We start from the raw sequence: 23,246 nt of genomic DNA on the forward strand, positions 1-23,246 counted from the left end.
CATGTCTATAATATATAGATACGAGTATAATATTCTAGTTAATTAACCAATTCCGTTAGTTAACACATTTATAATTGGCACATTTTTTTGCAAATCAAAGTGATATACAAAGAAATGTCATATAAATCTAAATTCAAATAATACTGTCGTTTTTGTCTGCCCTTGTGGGAAGGTTTAAAAGGTGAGAAAAATTAGAATAATTGCCGGGAAAACCATAACAATAACGCTTTTCTATTTCGAATACAAACGTTTAAGAGTCAATGGGTAGAGGTAGAGTAGTGTAGAGTAGGGATAGGGAAGAAGTGCACAAAGTCAAAGCGAAGCTCGACCGGGTCCGCTAGTTGTAAAATAATATTAGGTAGGTGTAGTAATTTAAAAATAAGACATATATAAATTAGACAATTGCGTAAAACCGACCTTCAACGTTTACGAAATGTTCACTTTAAAAATAAAGTCGCAACTTTGTTGTGATTCACAAGAAAATTAGCTTACAATAAACAAATTATTTGGTGTTCAGTCTGTTAATAGTAAGTATTGTAAATAATACCCAACTATTATAGTAAACATAATAGGATTCAGTAGTAGTAGCAGTAGTAATATTATTTTACTAGCTGACGCCGCGCGGTTTTACCCGCGTGGTTCCCGTTCCCGTAGGAATAGCATATAGCCTTCCTCGATAAATGGGCTATCTAACACTAAAAAAAAATTTCAAATCGGACGGTTCCTGAGAGAAGCGCGTTCAATCACACAAACAAACACTCTTCAGCTTTATAATATTAGAATAGGATATTGTTGATATAATGACAGAACGTAAATCACTTAAGCTGCTTTATTATGCTGTTGTGGTCTTCTGAATCAGATGTAATATTGTTATTAATTATACTCTGCTTCATCATCATTTTCAACCCGTATTCGGCTCACTGCTGAGCTCGAGTCTCCTCTCAAAATGAGAGGGGTTAGGCCAATAGTCCACCACGCTGGTGTCTAGTCCAATGCGAATTAGCAGACTTCACAGACGCAGAGAATTAAAAAAGTTCTCTGGTATGCAAGTTTCCTCACGATGTTTTTCCTTCACCGTTGGAGACCGTGACATTAAATTTCTTAAAATGCACACAACTGAAAAGTTGGAGGTGATTGCGACGCTTGAGCTAACGCTTTTTTGACAGACGAGACGTACAACAAAGTGATTCTGTGAGTTCTGTTTTTTTCCTTTGATATGCGGAACTCTAAAAATGGAAATATTTATCATTTCCTACTAAGGTGTGTTCTGAGCGGACAAAGTTCGGCCCTTGTGAATAAATTGTTGCCTTTTCACCGTTTCTAAAATTGTCCTGAATAGTTCCTAATCGTATAAACGATTTATGTATATTGCTTATAACTGCAGGAAGTACGTACAAATGATATCGTTATCTCAAAAGAGCTATTGCCAGGATGTCTTCAACCCATTCTAGATGAGAACACAATCGATACTCCGAGTCGTTTGACCTCAGTCCATTGTCCAACAGCGGACACGACTTCTCATAATCTCGTATGAATAGGTCTCAATTCGCCCGCCGTTCCACAAGCGGTCTAAGCGAAGCACTCGACGTGTTTAGAGTACTAATAGTCTAGTCAATATGTTCTAAACCGTGTTAAATAGTGATGCTGCGAATAAAAACTCGTGTGATATGTATCATTCGTACGTATGACGTCTAGAAAAATGTGCAAAAATTTTTAATTGTAAAAGTTATAAACAATTAAAGATTAATAAAAATCTCTACGGGGTTCTACATTAATAAAAATAACTCCAAAACTATTGGTGTTACACAATTATATTTTGATTAAAAAAAACCTTTTTTTGCATGGTTTGTGACATTTCTGTTTGTATCTTATTTAAAAGCATAAATTGACTGACATCAGTAATTGTAATCTTTTTGTTTTAAACAGTTTACGCTTTTAATTAAAATGCAACCAGAAGTATCACAAACCATGCACGGTTTTGGTACATATTGACCAGACTATTATAAAGCTGTTTAGCCAACGGTTTAGCAGAGCGGCACAAGATCGTACGGTCAAAAGAATTCATGGTACCGTTAGAAATTCATTTGTGCTCTAGCAATTTTTTATAATATTATGATAAACTAACTTTGCTTTCACAGGTTTTTATTCAGGTCGCTCGTAAATCCAGAATAAATAATATAGTCATTTGGTGCCAAAAAATTGTATTGCCAAACCATCTGACTAAGCATGTTTATTTATACACCAGGGACAAAAAATAACTTAAGTAGTACGAACTATTTTAAACACTACACTAACAATATATGTTACGTATACAGGTGTTAGGTTAACTGCAATATTTATACTAATATTATCAATAGTGGTGTTTTGTAGGGCTTGAAATGAACACAGTACTATTTAGTACATAAGTAGTTGTAGGTCTGTACTATGAGTACTTTTGTACTATATGTATTATGAGTATGATTATCGATACTTTAAAGGTTAGTGCATAATTCATAATTTAATATATTCTTAAGCTTTAGAATATTATTGTTAATCATCCAAACATCAATACCTTTGTTATGTAAGTACGTGAACTCACGACTGTGATTACCATATCCTCGTTCATGACCTTTAACAAATAGCGAGATGGGATCATGATCTAGATAAAATTCTGAGAAATCATATCAGAATAAAAGTTTTATCTTTACTTATCGATATTCTATAGTTCTATACTATGTCATAGAAAAAAATATATGTACGTAGGAAGCCCGCGTCTTCGTCTTTCGTCAGTTTTCATTACATGGTAGCCCAGTTAGTTACCAGAATCAAGAAATTTCGTAAATAAAAAAATTGAACGTCTCATCGACGAATCTACTCACGGAAAGTTACCTTGATAGTAATCAATTGTAAATTTGTTCCACGGATCCTGGGCTATATATACTATTGACAAATCACTCAATTGCGTTTTATTTCCGTTCAGTTTCTAGAACATACGAGATCATCTTTTTTGAGTGAGATGTTTTTTTTTCTGTTGTTGTGTTACACGTAGAGATCTTATTAAGTGTATGGTTAGTGATGAATCTGGTACCCCACGGCCCACGCCCACTGAGGTCGTCGGCCAACGACTCCGCAACGCATCCGTCCCGCAGTGATTGATAAACCAATTTTAATATCATTGTCGTGGGAAATGTGGGACACAGTAGGGTATCATTTAATTTAAAAAAAAAGTAACCAGATTATGGCTTATCGATCCCTACTTCAGATTTCATTGTCAGAAAGTTGACTTAAACTAATATTATAAAGAGGTAAAATTTGATTCTATGTTACTTGCTTATAACCTAGCTTTCCATTAGTAAAAAAAAAATAATCATGTAGTTTCAAAGCAGTAAGCAATGTAGTTTACAAACAAACAAAAATATGATTTCTTTATTACTAACCGACGTCCTACGCTTACACCCGCATAGTTCCCGTTCCAATAAGAATACTGAGATAAAATATAGTCAATGACACTCATAAATAATGTGGCTTTCTAGTGGTAAAAGAGTTTTCAAAATCGGTTCATCAAGTAGACCCCTATAACACCACAAACAGATTAGTCTCAGTGTAGATAAGTACGTAAAGATTTCATTCAAGTAGATAAATGCAATACGGTTATACATATTATTATCATATTATATTATGTGAGTAGGTACATAATATGTTCATCACTTAACAACTTTGCGATTACATCTAAGTTACTTGTAATATATTTTTTTATTGTAGGTACGAGTAGGTACCACGTAGTTAAAGCATAAAGTCACTTTATGTATGAATGTCTTCATTATAGCATATGACGTATGTTTCTGTTCAATCTTTGTTATTTGGTTTACATCATTAAAGTCATTCAAAATACAGCGCTTTCATGATCGCACCTATATGATAATTTTCTAACAAAAAGCAAAGGTCATTTTAATGCTATTTAGCGTTCTGCATAGTGCACTTACCTAGAGTCAAGAATGATACACAATTACAGAAGTAGACGTAATGTTTAGTGATTTTAGCGATAACTCCTTTAACTATTGTGTTTTATTTACACACTGTCATATTATACTTATAATTCACATTTACAAAATTATGTATTCGTGTCTCGTACACAGCGGCAGGCATTGCATATCATAGATGCATTAATGCACTGCCTACCCTGACGACTCATTATTACAGCAGTAGCTATTGGAGAAGAAATTGTACAATTTGTACGTATAACGCCTTCCCTAGTTAAAGGTATTGTACACGCCACTGCTCGTACGTATACCAATGATATGTTATATTAGAGACAGCGCACTAGTGCTTCAAAACTGAGGCGGATAAATGTGCATAATTGTCTTAATTTCATTTAGTCGCTTATTAAACAACGAAAGTTATTTAAACACATAATACCTAAATATTATTTACAATGTCGAGTTGTTTGTTTAGGAAGTGTAAAAACAATACATGAATATATACCTAATGTAAGTAAATACATTGAATACATTGAATTCGGATCCTTTTGCGGTAATTTTGTAGGCACGTAACATATCTACAGTATAAAATAATCTTTGACGTATACAATGAAACGGTCATGTGTAGCCGCGGTCGTATTTAACAGAAAGCAATTAGAACAATTACTAGTCAACTAACATGAAATCGAGTAACTGGCGATCATAATTACAAATGTATTGTGGGCTGTGTTGCCTTGATCTCGTGATACTGGTTTCGCTTGTGTACGCTTATTGCCTGTTAAATAACTGCTAATGCCATGGTATCGCTTGTTTCCTACAATTACTGAGTTATTATATTACGTGTGCTATTTACTGAATGCAGAAAATTATTATTTATAATGTTCTATTATCATAAATACTCAGGGCAATTTATTTGATCGTAACAGTTGGGATTATTTTATCATTGTGATCGCTCTGGCCGATGGGGTTTGTGTGCTATGGCTATTAATGCCCCCGGGGACCGTGATTGGATTCCATATCTGAAATAGGTAGTACTAGTGGACGCTCGCGACTTCGTCCACGTGAAATTCAGTTTTCACAAATCCCGCGGGAGCCATGTATTTTTCCGAGATAAAAAGTAGGCTATATGTTAATCCAGGCAATAATATATCTCAATAACAAATTTTAGCCAATTCGGTTCAGTAGTCGAGGCGTGAAAGAGTAACAATCATTCATATCATCAAAATCATCAGTTTTCGCAAATCTCGGGAAACCATGGATTTTTCGGCATAAAAAGTAGCCTATGTGTTAATCCAGAGTAAAATCTATTTCCATACCAAATTTCAGCCAAATCGCTTCAGAGGTAGCGGCGTTAAAGAGTAACAAAGAGATTAACATGTTGAAGCAAACAAACAAACTCTTCAGCTTTGTAATATTAAGTATAGATATGTATAGTATGTATTGATTAATTAATTACACCTAAAATAGTTCATAATGGCTTTACCTCTGATATGATCTTGATGAATGGATTAAAACCGACGATTTCTTAATCCACATTTAATTGTATATCTCTTACCATATAAATAAGCTCATGACAGGTTCTATAATAAGCTTTATTAACTGTAGCCGAACGATATGTGGCGACAATGATGCGGAGATGTCGCGAGCTCTCCGTGGGCGTTGATAAATTGTTGTGCTGCACTTACGTGTCTACTCGTGTGTCTATATTGTTTCACCACATGCAATTATTTTATTAGGCTCTTTCGTTTGAATAAACTTATAGCCTTTTATGACTTACTAGAGGACCCGGTCAAGCTTCGCCTTAAATCATTGCCTATACCTACGCTACTGGTATATCGGTAAGGTGCGAGTGAAAGACAGTCTTGCTCGGTAGCTAGTTTATTACTGATGACACAATGAATTGACACTCATTATATACTACATCCCTCCAACACTAGTTTGGAAACCTGGAACAATATATACATAACGGGTATTTTATTGTGTTTACTTACTTAAAATACTGCCTATAATCTATACGTTTTCTAACTCTTCTACGAGTAGATCGCCAGACATCGGGATTAGAACTGTCAGAACTAATTGGCTCATTAACTAAATCGGAACCTGGTACGTACAACTTGTTTTCACCGTCTTCCCCAGGCTCCGCCCCTTTTTCGCCAACCGTTTCTCTTTGGTCCGTAAGGTCTTGTCCTTCATTTTCAGCGGCAGAAGGACTACTGCCTGTCTGAACCTGCAAGTCCCTCTCCTCCACCACAGCAATGTCAGGAGGGGGCGGAGATGCCGGTCCAGAAGCCGGTGGCTCAGTAAGCGACGGCGCGGGGACTGACGGATGCGGTGAAAATGGCGAAACTGAACTATGAGGCGTTTCTAGACAATCATCTAAGTTTACATCACTTCCAATATATTTTCTGACCTGGTCAATATGCCTGTTACAATTTGTCTTATAATCTTCAAAGTAAATTTGTAACATTCGCGATCCAATAATTTTTTTAACTACGCCCACGCACCAGATACCTTTTTTCGCAATATACCATTTAGCCCAAACAGTTTCACCTACAATAAAATTACGACTTTGATTTAATGTTGGCTTGTCTTGTTTATCAAATTGCTTAGGCGGTAAAATTAAATCCAATCTAGATCTTAAATTCCGACCTATCATCAGCATAGCCGGTGTGGCCCCTGTTGCGCAATGTACACTATTTCTATAGTTAAAAAGAAAACTAAGGAGTTTCTCATTGACATGTTTTTGGCATTTACCTTCAGATAGAATGCATTTTATCATTTTTTTACATGTTTTTACAGAGTTCTCTGCCTGTCCATTGCTAGCTGGATGATAGATCGGTGACGTAAGGTATTGTATTCCGTTCATTCTACAAAAGTTATGAAATTCCGCCGAACTTATCTTAACGTCATTATCCGAGATTAACACAGCGGGAACGCCAAATTTAGAGAACATTTCTTTTAACTTAAAAATAAGCGCACCGGTAGATGTGCCCCGGTCCATATAAATGCATTCTAACCATTTAGAATATGCATCCACGACAATTAAATAAATTGACTGGCCGATTGAAAAATAATCTAGGTGGATTCGATGCCATGGCCCCGGCGGGCGAGGCCACGGCGCCGGCGGCGCGCGCGGCGGCGCACTGCGCAGGCCTGCGCACGTCTGACACGAGTTCACCATCCGTTCGATTTGCGAGTCGATCTGAGGCCACCACATTTTTCCGCGAGCCATATTTTTAGTTTTTGTTATGCCGAAATGAGATGAATGTAGTTCTTTTAACATACTTTCTCTGTAGGCGACCGGAATTACTATTCTATGACCCCGTAATAAACAGCCATCCACCACTTCTAGATCTCCTTTACATAGGAAATACGGCAATATTGATTTACACCTTATTTTCCTAGGCCAACCTTTACTCATGTATTTCATTACTGTTTTCAGTACCTTGTCCTCCGCGGTCGCGTGTCTAATATCACTGAACAATACCGGTTCCGCGTTCGACTCGAAGAATAAGAAATATTTAGCGTAACCGTCCTCTCGTTCATTATCTAATGTTACCGATATGGGTGAGCGAGAAAAGAAATCTGCGATTTGGTTATTCTTGCCATCTATATACTGTACTGTATAATTATAAGCGGATAATATTACTGCGTATCTTTGTAAACGTAAGGCTGCAGTGACAGAAATGCCTTTGTTTTTACCAAAAATAGATAGTAACGGCCTATGATCCGTCTTCAGTATAAACGGTTCCTGACGTCCATATAAATATTGATGAAAATATTTCACACCAAAAATTATAGCCGTCGCCTCTTTCTGTATTTGGCTATAATTCTTTTCGCTCTGCGTTAAGGAACGGGACGCAAATGCAATAGGACGCTCGCGGCCTTCGGCGTCTCTGTGAGCGAGTACTGCTCCCAAGCCACACGGCCCCGCATCCACGGTGAGGAAGAGGGGGGCGGCGGGGTCGAAATGCGCTAAGACGCGCTCGCTAGCTAGCTCGCGCTTAACGCTCTCGAATGCCGCTTGCTGCCGCTCGCTCCAATGCCACTGTGCGCCTGAGCGTAATAACTCATGCAGTGGACTTAGCAACGCCGACGCACCCGGAATGAATTTCCTATAATAATTAACGACTCCCAAAAAACGCTTGACCCCGAGCACGTTCGCGGGCGCGGGCGCTTTAAGTATCGCTTCGACTTTCGTAGGACATGTTTTTAACCCTGTCTTATCTATCACGTACCCTAAGTACGTCACACTATTTTTGAAAAAAACGCATTTGTCTTTTTGCAAACGTAAACCTGCGTCTTGCAATCTACTTAAAACCGAATGAAGTCTAGACATATGAATTTCCCTTGTTGGTCCAGTTATACAAACATCATCTAGCCAGACGCTAACTCCATCCAGCCCTGCTAATAATGTTTCCATCGCTCTCTGGAATATTGCTGGGGCATTAGCTAGCCCGTAAACCAGTCGGGTATAAGCGAACATCCCTTTTTCAGAATTAATAGTCGTAAGGTTTTGAGATGACTCCGATAATTTAAATTGATTATAAGCATTACTTAGGTCAATTTTCGAATAACACTCTCCCCCTCCTAGTCTAGAAAAAACCTCCTCGATCCTAGGTAAGGGGTATTTATCTATCTTTAGGTCTTTATTTAATGTACACGAATAATCTCCCGCAATTCTTAATTTCCCGTTTTCTTTTAGCACTGGAACTATCGGGGTGGCATACTCTGAGTGGTTAACAGGCTTGAGAATTCCTAATTTAACTAATCTATCGAGTTCCGCGTTAACTTGGTCTCTCAATGCGAAAGGAACGGATCGTGGCTTAAAAAACTTCGGTTTCGCATCATCTTTTAAGTGCAATTCAACTTCAAATTTATTAAAACATCCTAAATCATCCTTCCAAATCTCTGGGTATTGACTTAACAACCGCTGCACATCTTCAGTAGGCCTATTTTTACAAATTAAATTATTATTATTAGACGATACAAAAGAAATTCCAAACTTAGCCATAAAATCACGACCTAGTAACGGGGGGCCCCCGTTTTTAATAATATAAAATTTAATTTTATTTGTTTTATTATTATACGTAATTTCACTAATAAAATATCCTAAAGGTGTAATTTTATGACCAGTATATACGCACATTCGCAGATCACCATTATGTAGTTTATAATTCTTAAAATATTTTAAATAAAAATTCTCTGATAACACAGATACACCCGAACCAGAGTCTAATTCCATATGTAACTGAGTATTGTTCACGTTTACCGTTAATAATATGGGCTTATAGTCTACGTACCTCATGTTAAAAAGGTCACACTCCCTGCAATCCCTCCCTGCAAGAGGGTCTTGGGAACACCCTTCCGATTGTGCACCGATGTTATGCACATTAGATTTATTTTTGCACATTTTAACTAAATGCCCTCCCCCACAGGATCTGCACTTCAGGTTACGGAACCTGCACTTATCGGCACTATGGGATCGCAACCCGCACACACTACAGCGCTGCATTACACTCGATCTATCCTCCGATCGACTCGGCTTGGCCTGAGCCTGGCCGTGGCCAGCCTTCCGCTGCTCACCGACGCGAAATACTGGCTCCTCTTTCACGACGACGCGCGCCTGTCGCGCACAAGCCGTCTTCTGTGCCACTTCCAAGGCTTGTCCGAATGTCAAGGTTTTCGAATCGCATTCGAAGAGTTTATCACGCTCCGGCCCTGCTCGGAAGCCCAGAACGAAACGGTCGCGCAGGAGCGTGTCCAGCTCTGCACCGAAGTCACAATATACGGCCAACCCTCTTAGCCGCGCCGCCCATTCTTCGATACTCTCACCGTCCGATCTGCTTGCTTCGTAGAATTTTGCCCTGTCTGCGAAGGTCGACCTTTTTGGCGTAAAATGCTGGTTTAGCACTTCTACCAGCTCAGTATAACTACATACTTCGAGCTTCTTTGGGTGCACCAAATTTCGAATTAACCGATATGAGTCATCCGAGAGATGTGTCAATAACACTGCACTTTGACTATCATCAGAGATTTTATTTAACTTTATAAACTGTGTTAATCTACTGTGAAACACTTCCCACTCATTAATTTTATAGTCAAAAGAGGCTAAGTTTCCGAGATAAGAACTCATTTTTTTTTTTTTTTTTTTTTTAAACGCGGGTATGTACACGACTCGTCGCCAGTTGGTATATCGGTAAGGTGCGAGTGAAAGACAGTCTTGCTCGGTAGCTAGTTTATTACTGATGACACAATGAATTGACACTCATTATATACTACAAAAATATGATTTCTTTATTACTAACCGACGTCCTACGCTTACACCCGCATAGTTCCCGTTCCAATAAGAATACTGAGATAAAATATAGTCAATGACACTCATAAATAATGTGGCTTTCTAGTGGTAAAAGAGTTTTCAAAATCGGTTCATCAAGTAGACCCCTATAACACCACAAACAGATTAGTCTCAGTGTAGATAAGTACGTAAAGATTTCATTCAAGTAGATAAATGCAATACGGTTATACATATTATTATCATATTATATTATGTGAGTAGGTACATAATATGTTCATCACTTAACAACTTTGCGATTACATCTAAGTTACTTGTAATATATTTTTTTATTGTAGGTACGAGTAGGTACCACGTAGTTAAAGCATAAAGTCACTTTATGTATGAATGTCTTCATTATAGCATATGACGTATGTTTCTGTTCAATCTTTGTTATTTGGTTTACATCATTAAAGTCATTCAAAATACAGCGCTTTCATGATCGCACCTATATGATAATTTTCTAACAAAAAGCAAAGGTCTTTTTAATGCTATTTAGCGTTCTGCATAGTGCACTTACCTAGAGTCAAGAATGATACACAATTACAGAAGTAGACGTAATGTTTAGTGATTTTAGCGATAACTCCTTTAACTATTGTGTTTTATTTACACACTGTCATATTATACTTATAATTCACATTTACAAAATTATGTATTCGTGTCTCGTACACAGCGGCAGGCATTGCATATCATAGATGCATTAATGCACTGCCTACCCTGACGACTCATTATTACAGCAGTAGCTATTGGAGAAGAAATTGTACAATTTGTACGTATAACGCCTTCCCTAGTTAAAGGTATTGTACACGCCACTGCTCGTACGTATACCAATGATATGTTATATTAGAGACAGCGCACTAGTGCTTCAAAACTGAGGCGGATAAATGTGCATAATTGTCTTAATTTCATTTAGTCGCTTATTAAACAACGAAAGTTATTTAAACACATAATACCTAAATATTATTTACAATGTCGAGTTGTTTGTTTAGGAAGTGTAAAAACAATACATGAATATATACCTAATGTAAGTAAATACATTGAATACATTGAATTCGGATCCTTTTGCGGTAATTTTGTAGGCACGTAACATATCTACAGTATAAAATAATCTTTGACGTATACAATGAAACGGTCATGTGTAGCCGCGGTCGTATTTAACAGAAAGCAATTAGAACAATTACTAGTCAACTAACATGAAATCGAGTAACTGGCGATCATAATTACAAATGTATTGTGGGCTGTGTTGCCTTGATCTCGTGATACTGGTTTCGCTTGTGTACGCTTATTGCCTGTTAAATAACTGCTAATGCCATGGTATCGCTTGTTTCCTACAATTACTGAGTTATTATATTACGTGTACTATTTACTGAATGCAGAAAATTATTATTTATAATGTTCTATTATCGTAAATACTCAAGGCAATTTAGTTGATCGTAACAGTTAGGATTATTTTATAAGTGTGATCGTTCTGGCCGATGGGGTTTGTGTGCTATGGGTATTAACGCCCCTGGGGACCGTGATTGGACTCCACATCTGAAATATGGAGTACTAGCAGACGCTCGCGACTTCGACCAAGTTAAATTCAGTTTTTCTCAAATCCCGCGGGAGCCATGTATTTTTCCGGGATAAAAAGTAGGCTATATGTTGTTCTATTACCTTCTCTTCTTCTTCTTTTTTATTCTTTTTTAGAAAAACACAGTTATTTTGAAACCATAGACAGACACTTCAATTTTATTTATATGTATAACTAGCGGACGCCAGTGACTTCGTCCGCGTGGAATTTAGTTTTTCACAAATCCCTCAGGAACCATGGATTTTTTCCGGGATAAAAAGTAGACTATGTGTTAATCCAGGCAATAATATATCTCAATAACAAATTTTAGCTATTCGATTCAGTAGTCGAGGCGTGAAAGAGTAACAAACATTTATATCATCAAAATCGTCAGTTTTAGTAAAATCTATTTCCATGCCAAACTTCAGCCAAATCGCTTCAGAGGTAGCGGCGTTAAAAAGTAACAAAGAGATTAACATGTTCAAGCAAACAAACAAACTCTTCAGCTTTGTAATATTAAGTATAGATATGTATACTGTATAGTATGTATTGATTAATTAATTACTCACCTATTACAGTAGTTCATAATGGCTTTACCTCTGATATGATCTTGAGCAATGGATTAAAACCGACGATTTCTTAATCCACCTTTAATTGTATATCTCTTGCCATATAAATAAGCTCATGACAGGTTCTATAATAAGCTTTATTAACTGTAGCCGAACGATATGCGGCGACAATGATGCGGAGATGTCGCGAGCTCTCCGTGGGCGTTGGTAAATTGTTGTGCTGCACTTACGTGTCTACTCGTGTGTCTGTATTGTTTCACCACATGCAATTATTTTTAACCGAGTTCAAAAAGGAGGAGGTTCTCAATTCGGTCGGTATTTTTTTTTTTTTTTTATGTATGTACACCGATTACTCAAAGACGCCTGGACCGATTTCAAAAATTTTTTTTTGTTTGAAACGGTATAGTCCCCATTTGGTCCCATTGCCATCATGTGAAGATCTGATGATGGAATCCTGGAGAAATTGAGGGGAACTTTCGAAAATTATATGGGTGTCTAGTGTGTTCATATACTTTTCCATTTAGAACTTTTAAGCACTACAATTTCATGAAGGTTTAAAATCGATCTGATGATGGAGCCATAAAACAGACGAGGGAACTCCTCGGCGATTTACAGCAGTTACCTTGTGTTTGGGCTTGATTAATTTGTATTACTGAGAACTTTCCGCATATATATGTTGTGACTGCCATTTAGGGGTTTGGTGATGAAGACCAAGGACAATTAAGGGAACTCCTTAACAGCTTACAGTATCTACCTTGTGTTTGGCCTTGATTAATTCGTATTGCTGAGAACTTTCTGCCTAGATGAGTTGTGTCTGTTATTAGGGGTCTGATGATGAAGACCAAGGTCAATTAAGGGAACCCCTTAACGGTTTACGGTAGCTACCTTGTACTTGGGCTTGATTAATTTGTATTGCTGAGAATTTTGTACCAAGATGGGTTGTGACTGTCATTAGGGGTCTGATGTATTCGTTTGAGATGAAATTTTACACTAAAAATGGAAAAATAATAAAAATTTTAATAAAAAAAATACAACCGACTTCAAAACCTAAAAACGTACCCACTAAACTAAAAAGTGAAAAATAACATCATAATATGTTCTACCTGCTGATCAGTATGAAGGCGGTGCTTAGCCGGTGTTGTCTTAACTTAAGCCATTTCTGACAGGACCACATGAAACAACACTGTCTGCAAAGTCTAAATCTATAAGATAAGCCATGTGGCTTGAATTAATACATCACCGGCTTAGCACCGCCTTCATACTGATCAGCAGGTAGAACATATTATGATGTTATTTTTCACTTTTTAGTTTAGTGGGTACGTTTTTAGGTTTTGAAGTCGGTTGTATTTTTTTTATTAAAATTTTTATATTAGGCTTTTTCGTTTGAATAAACTTATAGCCTTTTATGACTTACTAGCGGACCCGGTCAAGCTTCGCCTTAAATCGTTGCCTACACCTACGCTACCCAACCCTATTCCTAGTCTACACCTAGTCTACCCCTATCCTACCCGTATCCAACCCAATCTCTACCCCTACCCCATTTTTTTTTAAATATATTATATTTCAAAAAAAATTGGGCACTAGGGGATAGTGTAGCTTCCTAACAGTAAAAGAATTTTTTAAATCGGTTCAGTAGTTTCGGAGCCTATTCATTACGTATACAAACAAACAATCAAATCATTCCTCTTTATAATTTTAGTATAGATGTAGTTCTAGGGATAATATTTATTTTGGTGACATTAGAGCTTCGCTATGACTTATTTCCTGCTACCACCCTATACCTTCCCTACAATAAGTATCGTATAGCCCTACTGGTTTTAATCTACCTGTCCAATTTTCAACCAAATCTGTCCAGCCGTTCTTGAGTTATAAATAGTTTAACTGAATAAAACTGGAGTTAAGTCTTGTACCTCTTAATATTATGTATTCTGTGCTTATTTTAGAATTGAAAGTATCGTGAGTGTTATTCATATTAATTGATTATGAAACACGGGTAAAACTCACGTGATATAAGGTCGGAGTTTGGATCGTTGCCGCGTTGCAAGTACCAGCTCATGACTAAGGGCCCCGTATGGGTTCGAAACTAGTCGGGCATACTCTGACCTTATATCACGTGAGTTTTACCCGTGTTTCATAATCAATTAGTCTGCACACTAAATTAAATTACTGAAAGTTCTTAATAAATATTCTGTTATTCATACCTATTTTATGCAAGAAATTCATATTCAGAGAATTCATATTATTTTATCCATATTTTATCCGATAAAACTCTAGGTGTATTATAATAACCGTTTTGTTATTATTGTAAAAAAAAAACATTAATCAAAGTAGGTACTAAACCGCCTCTAAGATGATGATATCCAACCAAGCAGTATGCTAATTAACGTTGTTTCGAGTTATTAACGTTCTTGGAATAATCGTTCTTCATATTGTGCACGTGTTTTTATTATCATATTGAAAAAAAAACACTTAAGTAAGTAATGTAATTATTTATTTCATTTACAAAATAAGCGTTATTTGGCAAGCATGACATTTATGGTAGGTCCACAGATCCGCAACGTACGTATCGGACGCATCGCATCAAACGGATTTTTTATATTACGGTAGATAAAATCAGTTCAATGCGATCCGTTCGATGCGGATCAGTGGACGCACTTGTATGTCTTTCAAAATCTATTACCTTATTTTATCCTAATTAGATGAAAATTCATAAATTTTTAGCTTCCTTACATTAAACGTGACATTTTTCAACATTTGAACTATAAACATAAACGCAACACAAATGACAAAGATATTAGTAATTTTTGTTCGCAGTGGTATGCGCGGTGGATTTACAAAACGGAGGTCCTGGGTTCGATCCCCGGCTGGGCAGATTGAGATTTTTTAATTTGTTCAGGTCTGGCTGGTGGGAGGCTTCGGCCGTGGCTAGTTACCACCCTACCGGCAAAGACGTACCGCCAAGCGATTTAGCGTACCGGTACGATGCCGTGTAGAAACCGAAAGGGTTGTGGATTTTCATCCTCCTCCTAACAAGTTAGCCCGCTTCCATCTTAGACTGCATCATCACTTACCATCAGGTGAGATTGTAGTCAAGGGCTAACTTGTAATCAGTAAGTATACAAATTTAGTCATCATCCCCATTGTAATTAAAAAATAATTAACACAATTTATAAGTCGGACAATGACAATGCGGCCCTCAATTTTGACTCATACAAATAGTTGATGAAGTAAATGCTATTATCTCGCAAGCGTCTAGTATGAGTAAAGAAGAGCGAAGGTCTTGTTGTGCGTTTAATGAACTTAGTACTCGTTCCTTTCGCTTCGTTTCAGTCACGAAGCGTTGCCAGTTAATCCTATACTAGCGGACGCCAGTGACTTCGTCTGCCCTTAGACCGTAATCCGACCTTCGCCAAATCCGTTCTTAACGGACCGTCCGTCCGTCCGTCCGCGGTTAGCGTAGAGACTATTACTACCAGAAAGCTGCAAACTGACATGAATATGTACATTGAAAATGTGAACAAAGTAGTAAAATAAACCAACATGTAAAGTGGGGATAATTTTTTTTTTATTTGTTGATCTCATAGTGTGGGGTATCGTTGGATAGGTGTTTAAAAGATATGAGAGGTCTTCTTTCAATATTTTCGATTTAGGAATCCGTTAGTATAATATGAACCTTTAAGAGCTATTACTACTATTATAATTTATATATACTATAAGGAATTTTTGTGCATTACATAGGCGATTAAAGTGCTAATTTAACCCCTACTCTATGCGTGGCCCAACACGCACTTGGCCGGCTTTTTTAATATAGATACGCTGTTGATGGAATACTAAGTAATTATTATTAAAATATTGTTTGCATAGGTAAATCTACATCAATGTTTGCCAACCTATAATTATTTTAAATAGATTAAATTGTCATTCTAAACAATATGATACCCTCTTAGGTTATATTGATTGTCAATTTGTCACATTGTACCTGGCAACACCATCCTAAGTAGCTGGTAGAAGGGGCAAGTCCGCATGCCATGGTGGGAGGCAGTCGAGTCGCCGCCGGTGATGTAAGAGCGGCTGGCTTCAACGGTGATGTCAGCGCGCCTACACTGCGCCTTCCCCCCGCTCGCGCCCCCCGCTCCTCAGCTGACCGCAGCCGCCCGCGCCCTCCAAAGCCTTCCGCAAACCTATATGAAAAATTAATTATACAAAACCTGTCTCGCTTCAATGTGTTTAAATGCCATTCTTTGATACACTTCGATTTAAGACGTTTGTTTACTTGAAAATAACTCTTGTAGATATTCCACCTACATGTGTAATTTACAAAAACCAGACATGTGCAAGTCAGGTGTATCCACTGATAGTTCCGTACAAATTTGTAGCTACTTGATTATGTACTGTAAATAAAGACTCTATTTTTTATGTTTTAATTACAAATGTATAATTTTAAAATTTTACCTATAACTTGGTGTAGTAGATGGTATTACTTGCCAAATATAGTTATAGGTCAACAGAAATATTGATTCCGTTGAGTTCCATATAAACGGCTGTATCTTTATTTAGGTTAAATCAGAAGTTGACATTTTCACATCTTTATGGGATTGTAGAGAAGGTATGCCTTTAATTTCAAGTTGATACCATCACGTGAGGGTGTTAAGGTGCTTGGACAGACAGACAGACGGACCACAAAGTGATCCTACAAGGGATTCGTTTTTTCCTTTTGAGTGACGGAACCCTAAATCATCATGTATACACTTTTTACATCAATGTTTTCATGAACGTGTTTTGCGAACTTGTTGGATTAGTGCATCGATTCCCAAAGTGGTCCATGTGGACCCTCAGAGGTCTACGGAAGACTCGGCGGGGGTCTACGTTGATGTGACATAAAAATGGGGTTCACGAGTCATAAGCGGGGGTCCACGAAAATTTATCTGGTTTCATATCGAATGGGGAGTTTTCTAAATAAAAATATTTGTAAATTGATTGCTACCTTGTGCTGTGAGTAGATATCAAAAATTAAAGTTGACTGGAATAAGTTTTTCCCTGGACAATTTTACTTTTTTGTCATCCCCTCAAAGCACACTTAATCAATTCTCACAATTTTTTTTTAACTGTTAATTCGTGGTGACTGTTGAATCAGCTGCAACGAAATTTTCCATAGCTGAATCTAATCACGTTTTTTGTCGAATTTTGGATAGTAACGTAACATAGTAAAAGCAGGGGGTCCACCGAAACCAGTTCAATTAAAAAGTGGTCTATGCGAAAAAAAAGTTTGGGAACCTCTGGATTAGTGTATTAAAATGAAATATTTAACATCTGACGTCGCAGAAGTAATCGAGCCAAACTATTACTGCAATGCAGTCGTGCGAGCGATCCGCTAAGTAGACCGTATCTAATATTTAACAAGCACTGCTCCTAATCTTTATTTTATTAAACCAATCGATTTTAAAATAGCAAGTACTATATAGCGTACATAGCACGACAATGATTATATACAACCTATTGCAGGCTATTCACCTGTGTGTACCAATTACATCATTATTGAGGATACAATATATTAAAGGAAAATGAAAATGTTTGACATTGTGTGCATAACTGTTAATAACATTATACGAGAAACAGTATTTAATATTTCGTGAGGAAGACACATTTTACAACCATGAAACGGTGATTATTGCTAGAAAAAGTGTAGTGCAATTCAGAACAATGGAGTCGAATATACATTGATTGAGGTTAAAACATTTTATGCCTTAAAAATGGAGGGTGCCATATTGAGCACCCAGAGTAATAACAGATTTCGCACGCATTTGAAGAATGCAGCAACGGTTCTGTGCGCACGGGCTTTCCCTAAGACTAAATGCAGCGAGCAATCGGCCAGTTCTTCAAAACATCACACCTATCCCCGTACAACTCCGCCGAAGAGGACGTCTATACCGTGCAGGATGGAGCCGCTGATGTGTGAGGTCCAGGCGACTAGTTTCAAGCAGGCTGAAGCCGTTCAGTGTGATGTTACCCCGCCTACTAGCAGTAAGAGCAATGGTGTAGTCAAATTGAAAAGCGCCCTGGCTAGGTAAGTTTTCATAATCATAATATTATCCAGGGCCGGTTTCACGACCATTTGTTAACTGTCTGATAGCTTATACAAAAGTAGACAAATTTTGTTATTTATTACATAAAGTAATAGTAGGAGATCCGAATTAGAAACGACATTCGCCCATCTGTTTAATGGATGAAAAGTGTTTTTATATCAAAATTAGGATGTTAAAAATATGTTGCGAGTAGGTTTCCTCAAAAACTCCTGGTCAAACTATCATTACTGATTGGCCAGAAAATATTCAGGCAACCTAGTCGCAATATATTTTTTTACAACATACTAAACTCGAGTAAAGGTCGTTTCTAATACGGATCGTAGACTATAAGGAAATCTGAGTCACTTTGTCATACTGGATGCCCGTGACTTTGTCCGCCCTTAGACCTTCTTAATCCGGCCCTATCGCAATATCCGTTCTTAGCTGACACCTACTGACTATAAACTACATCCCTGACAATTTTCACCCTTGTACGTCAAACGGTTTTCGAGATTTCATGTTGACCTTTCGCAATTGTATATTAAGAAGACGACAAATGTTGTCTTTGTCGTATGACATAATGTAAGAAAGTGCCGTAACTTACGGTTAGACTAACCGACATTTATCATATTGTGAAACCGCCCCCTAATATCTGTATTTTTTTCATAACCTAGCATTTCAGTACATGCACTTATGTTTGAGTTTTGTTTACTATCAACATTAAATGACAATGACATTGATATTATTACTACATGATAATGCATTTTGAGTCATTTCTCGCTGACTCGTCTCTATATATTAGCACGTCTAAAAATAACAATATCAACCTGTTTTACTTTTCTTAATATAATAAATCGAGTCGTCTGTACAAACTTACCAAGAAAAAGGGGAGACCGGGGATGGTTGACCAAGCTTACTCTTATATCTTTTAGTGATAGTATATATTACTATAAAAATCAAAACATCTGATAGGTAAACTATTAAGCTTTAAAAATAAATTGTCAGAAATGAAATGTCAGATAAGCTTTAAAAAAGCAATAATCTGACAATGAATAACAATAAAGTGTATAGGCATGATTTTGTCAACCTACCCCTATAGTCAACCATCCCCGGTCTTCCCTACAGACGACTCGATTTATTATATTTATTTATTATTATATTAAATACTTGTGCCCTACATCCGCAGTGAGCTTTAACTTTAACGTAAGCGCGTCATCAATTTAAATTGCTACAATTTATATTAAACTTGATGTGACATTATTAGTGTTATTACTCACAAAATTGCAGTTGAATCAGATATAAATATTTTAATTATCCCTCTAATGACTTTGGATGCGGACGGTTAAAATAAAGCACATTTTACATATAACATGTCATTGTTGTTGTTTAACCTTTACATTAACTAACCGATGGATTTATGATTTTTTGTAATTGCTACAGTGGTAGGTTACAATTTGATAGAATGATAACTTATAGATTCCCATAAGTGGAGCATTCATGTAAGATCGGATGATTATAAAGTTTACTAATGCTATAAAGAGATAAAGTTTGTGGTATTGTTGGGAGTAATCCACAAGAAACCAGGTTATTTGTGAGTGTCATTGGCTATATTGTATCCCCGTGTTCGTACGGGAACGGGAAACCGCGGGGCGCGTAAAAAAACATTAAACATGTACTTAAATTTGATCGCGGACTAAGTCGGGTATGCTCCGATAGTATACAAGTGTAGTTATTATAATCTGTCACCATCTCGTTGTACATGCTCGCATGTATTCGAAACTGAATGTCAGCACACATTGCGGTTGGGTCAACAACATGGACATGACATCATGGTGACTTGTTTACACCGCGGGACGGAGGTGATGTCGCTAATTACGCACGAGTGTGTGTATTGTAAAGGAGTGTGCACATTAGTGAGCAGTCTAAAGAGCGCTCTACATTCGCGGCGCGAGTTTACACCGCGGGACGAAGGTGATGTCGCTAATAGGGGTAGTTGACTCATCTTACTAATATTGTAAAGGCGAAAGTTCGTATGGATGTTTGATGGATGTTCGAGTACGTTTGGATGTTTGTATGAATGTTTGTTACTCTTTAACGCCGCTGCTACTGATATGGCTGAAATTTGGAATGGAAATAGATTTTTACTCTGGATTAACACAATATAGACTTTTTATCCCGGAAATACCCATGTTTCCCGCGGGATTTGTGAAAAACTGAATTCCGCTAATACATCCGCTAGTATCAAAATATAATATAAACAATATTAAGTTTGTGTAGTAAATAGAATAAGGGTCCGAAATATATCGATATTACCTAATAATAAAATTCAAGGTATTCTTATGAAACTTAATTTAAAAATCATGCAATATTTCAAATTTTCCAAACGTCCAAAAACTGTCCCAATGACAGAGATGGGATATTTCCGGTAAAGCCGTACTTGGTTGACTTTTGTCTATTTCTCTTCATTATCTCGTTGGTCGCACATTAGTGGTTTGTTATAAAAGACTAATAATGATGATATTGTTTAGTTGATTAAACTATAATAATCTACAAATGGAAGCCTATCTAATCTAAACTTTGAGATGGGAATATTATTATGAGTGTTTAGCATAATATGTAGGTACAATTTAGAAGGGTAAAATAATTCCAATTGTAATATCACATTACTTGTTTCTGAGATATGATACGAGTAAATGTAAACAGGTAAATGTTGACAGAATATTCAGCAGTTTGAATAAATAAGCACTCCTAATATTTGTGTATGGCACAGCTGGAAAGTGAAATGACTAATCTATTAGTGTTTCCTTTTCAATGATAACGCCTATCAATTTTTTACAAAAAAAAATCCCTGAAGATTGTCGTCTTTCAATAACCGTATTTCTTAAAAGTAATAAGTACCAATACATACACAACCTATTATTTTAAACGATTATATTGTGTTATCAAAACGACTGAACTGTCAATGATAAATTTTGTTGACAGTTATAACATTAACCACAAGTGCTAATCAATCATAAGGGCGTGAAGTCATCGGTGATATTATCTGTAGTCTCTACTTCCTTTCGATATGGCGGCGTGTTAAAAGTAGCTATCATAATAATGTGCGAACCGGATACTTGCACCGAGTTCCTTTTGGACCCTTTTTGAAAGTGCTGACCAATCAAAAATATGCCACGAATAGTTAGAACTAACCATTTGGAGCATTAGCTAACATGACACCAAAGTTGTAGGAGGGCTCTTATTGAAAGTTATACATATTTAACAATTCGTAATTTCCCACCAAGTAAGTGCCCACCAACAAAATAAATACGTATTGTTATAACTAGCCATTTGGAACAATAGTTAGTGCGGCACAAACGTTGTAGTATAGCTGTTGTGGGGTTGCTCTGAACCAACTATATATTCTCTGAACTCTGTATATTCAAATTTTAACAACATTAGCAACTGTCAGACACTCGTACTAATAGGCCGTACAGTACTTTAGTATTTTAGTCGAGTAGGAACAATTTTTGGGCGGTAAATCCAAAAATTGTTCGTACTCGACTAAAATACTAAAGTAGTTCAAACTAGGCCTAAATTGAACTATGTAACTATTTTTTACCATTGGGGATCTCTATATTATGATTCGTTATGTGTGAAATGTATGACACCGCAGGCGATAGAAAGGTAAGGAATGTAACAAATTAGTGGTGATTGCGAAGTACTTAGGTCAACAGTACTGAATCACAACCAAAAGCTTTACGCTTAGTCATGACCTCTTGCTTTTAAACTCTTTGTACTATATACAAAGAGTGTCATCATATTTTGTTTAGTAGGCAGGTTATGTCGAAAAGAACGATGTTTTTTTTAAATGTTCTTTTCTGAGTGAATGATTATTTTATCATACAGTAGGAAATTATGAAACTGTAATTGTGAAATGATTAACCAGTTTTATTCACTTATGATTGCAGTCAATAAAATATGAAGTATAATAAGAAACTCACGCTAACTTATCCTAATAATATTTCTAATCCATTTTTGAAATCCTTGCTGATATTAAATTGCACTGAGATATCAGCTGGTACTGTAGTTGATCTGAGATTATATTTAAAAAAAATCTAAAAAAATTTAAAGTAACAAATTTTAGTTAAATAAAGTGTTTCAGTGTTAAAACGAAGTACCGTAATTCGTTTGAAACATGACATCAGAAGCACTGCCTGCGGCTTTAAATATTTCTTTGAAAACCAATACAGTTTCACCGTTATCCCCCGACGTGAAACAAGCTCGTTATCAGGCAATGCAGATTTGCTTTAACATTCGGATTATAATTTTTTTAGGTAGGTACTTACCAGATATTTGAATTTATAGTACGTAAGTAATTAAATAACTTAATTAATTAGTTTAGTATGATAAGTACCTATGTGGCTTTGATTATGAGGTCGTCCCGGGTTCTGGGTCTGGTTCTGGGTCGGGTTTAGCTGAGTTGAGCTGATTCTTCTAACAAATATTTCAATCAAGTAATTTAGGTATACTAGTTAGTGGTGTGTTGAGTATAATGACGGAGGCCTGACCCTGAAAGTGGACTGCCTAAAATAGGCTGTTAGTACTTAATGATGATGATGATGTTGACGATGATGATGATTATGATGATGATGTTGTTGATGTTGTTGTTGTTGTTGTTGATGGATGATGATAATGATGATGATGGTGATGATGAATTAAATCAATTTGAAAATTTCAAAACCAAGATTCGATATATTTTGAAATCTGATATCCGATCAAACATAAAGTACT

At 36.7% G+C, this 23,246-nt stretch overlaps 2 protein-coding genes across 5 annotated transcripts in view; one reads left to right on the plus strand and one right to left on the minus strand.

The window, feature by feature from the left end:
• LOC112043347 (uncharacterized) overlaps positions 1-23,246 on the plus strand; it is a 97,444-nt gene that overhangs the window by 21,317 nt on the left and 52,881 nt on the right. For 2 of the 4 annotated variants that reach the window (XM_024078722.2, XM_024078725.2), the window contains exon 2: positions 17,914-18,475. The exons of the other annotated variants lie outside the window; for them this stretch is intronic. In XM_024078722.2, coding sequence (XP_023934490.2) covers positions 18,162-18,475 — 314 coding nt within the window. In that variant the 5' untranslated portion in view covers positions 17,914-18,161. The remainder of the gene's footprint in view (positions 1-17,913; positions 18,476-23,246) is intronic. 4 annotated transcript variants of the gene reach the window in all.
• LOC128198059 (uncharacterized) lies at positions 5,820-10,181 on the minus strand. The gene is made up of 2 exons (XM_052881263.1): positions 9,260-10,181; positions 5,820-5,902 (listed from the first exon to the last, which is right to left on the minus strand). The coding sequence occupies exons 1-2, from the start codon at positions 10,090-10,092 to the stop codon at positions 5,890-5,892; spliced, it is 846 nt and encodes a 281-aa protein (XP_052737223.1). The 5' UTR covers positions 10,093-10,181; the 3' UTR covers positions 5,820-5,889.

The sequence above is a fragment of the Bicyclus anynana genome, chromosome 4, assembly GCF_947172395.1.
Source record: "Bicyclus anynana chromosome 4, ilBicAnyn1.1, whole genome shotgun sequence".
Classification (NCBI taxonomy): Eukaryota; Metazoa; Arthropoda; class Insecta; order Lepidoptera; family Nymphalidae; genus Bicyclus; species Bicyclus anynana.

Excerpts from the sequence above, each read along its gene's own strand:
- LOC128198059 (XM_052881263.1), bottom strand. The coding sequence starts at position 10,092 with ATGAGTTCTTATCTCGGAAACTTAGCCTCTTTTGACTATAAAATTAAT.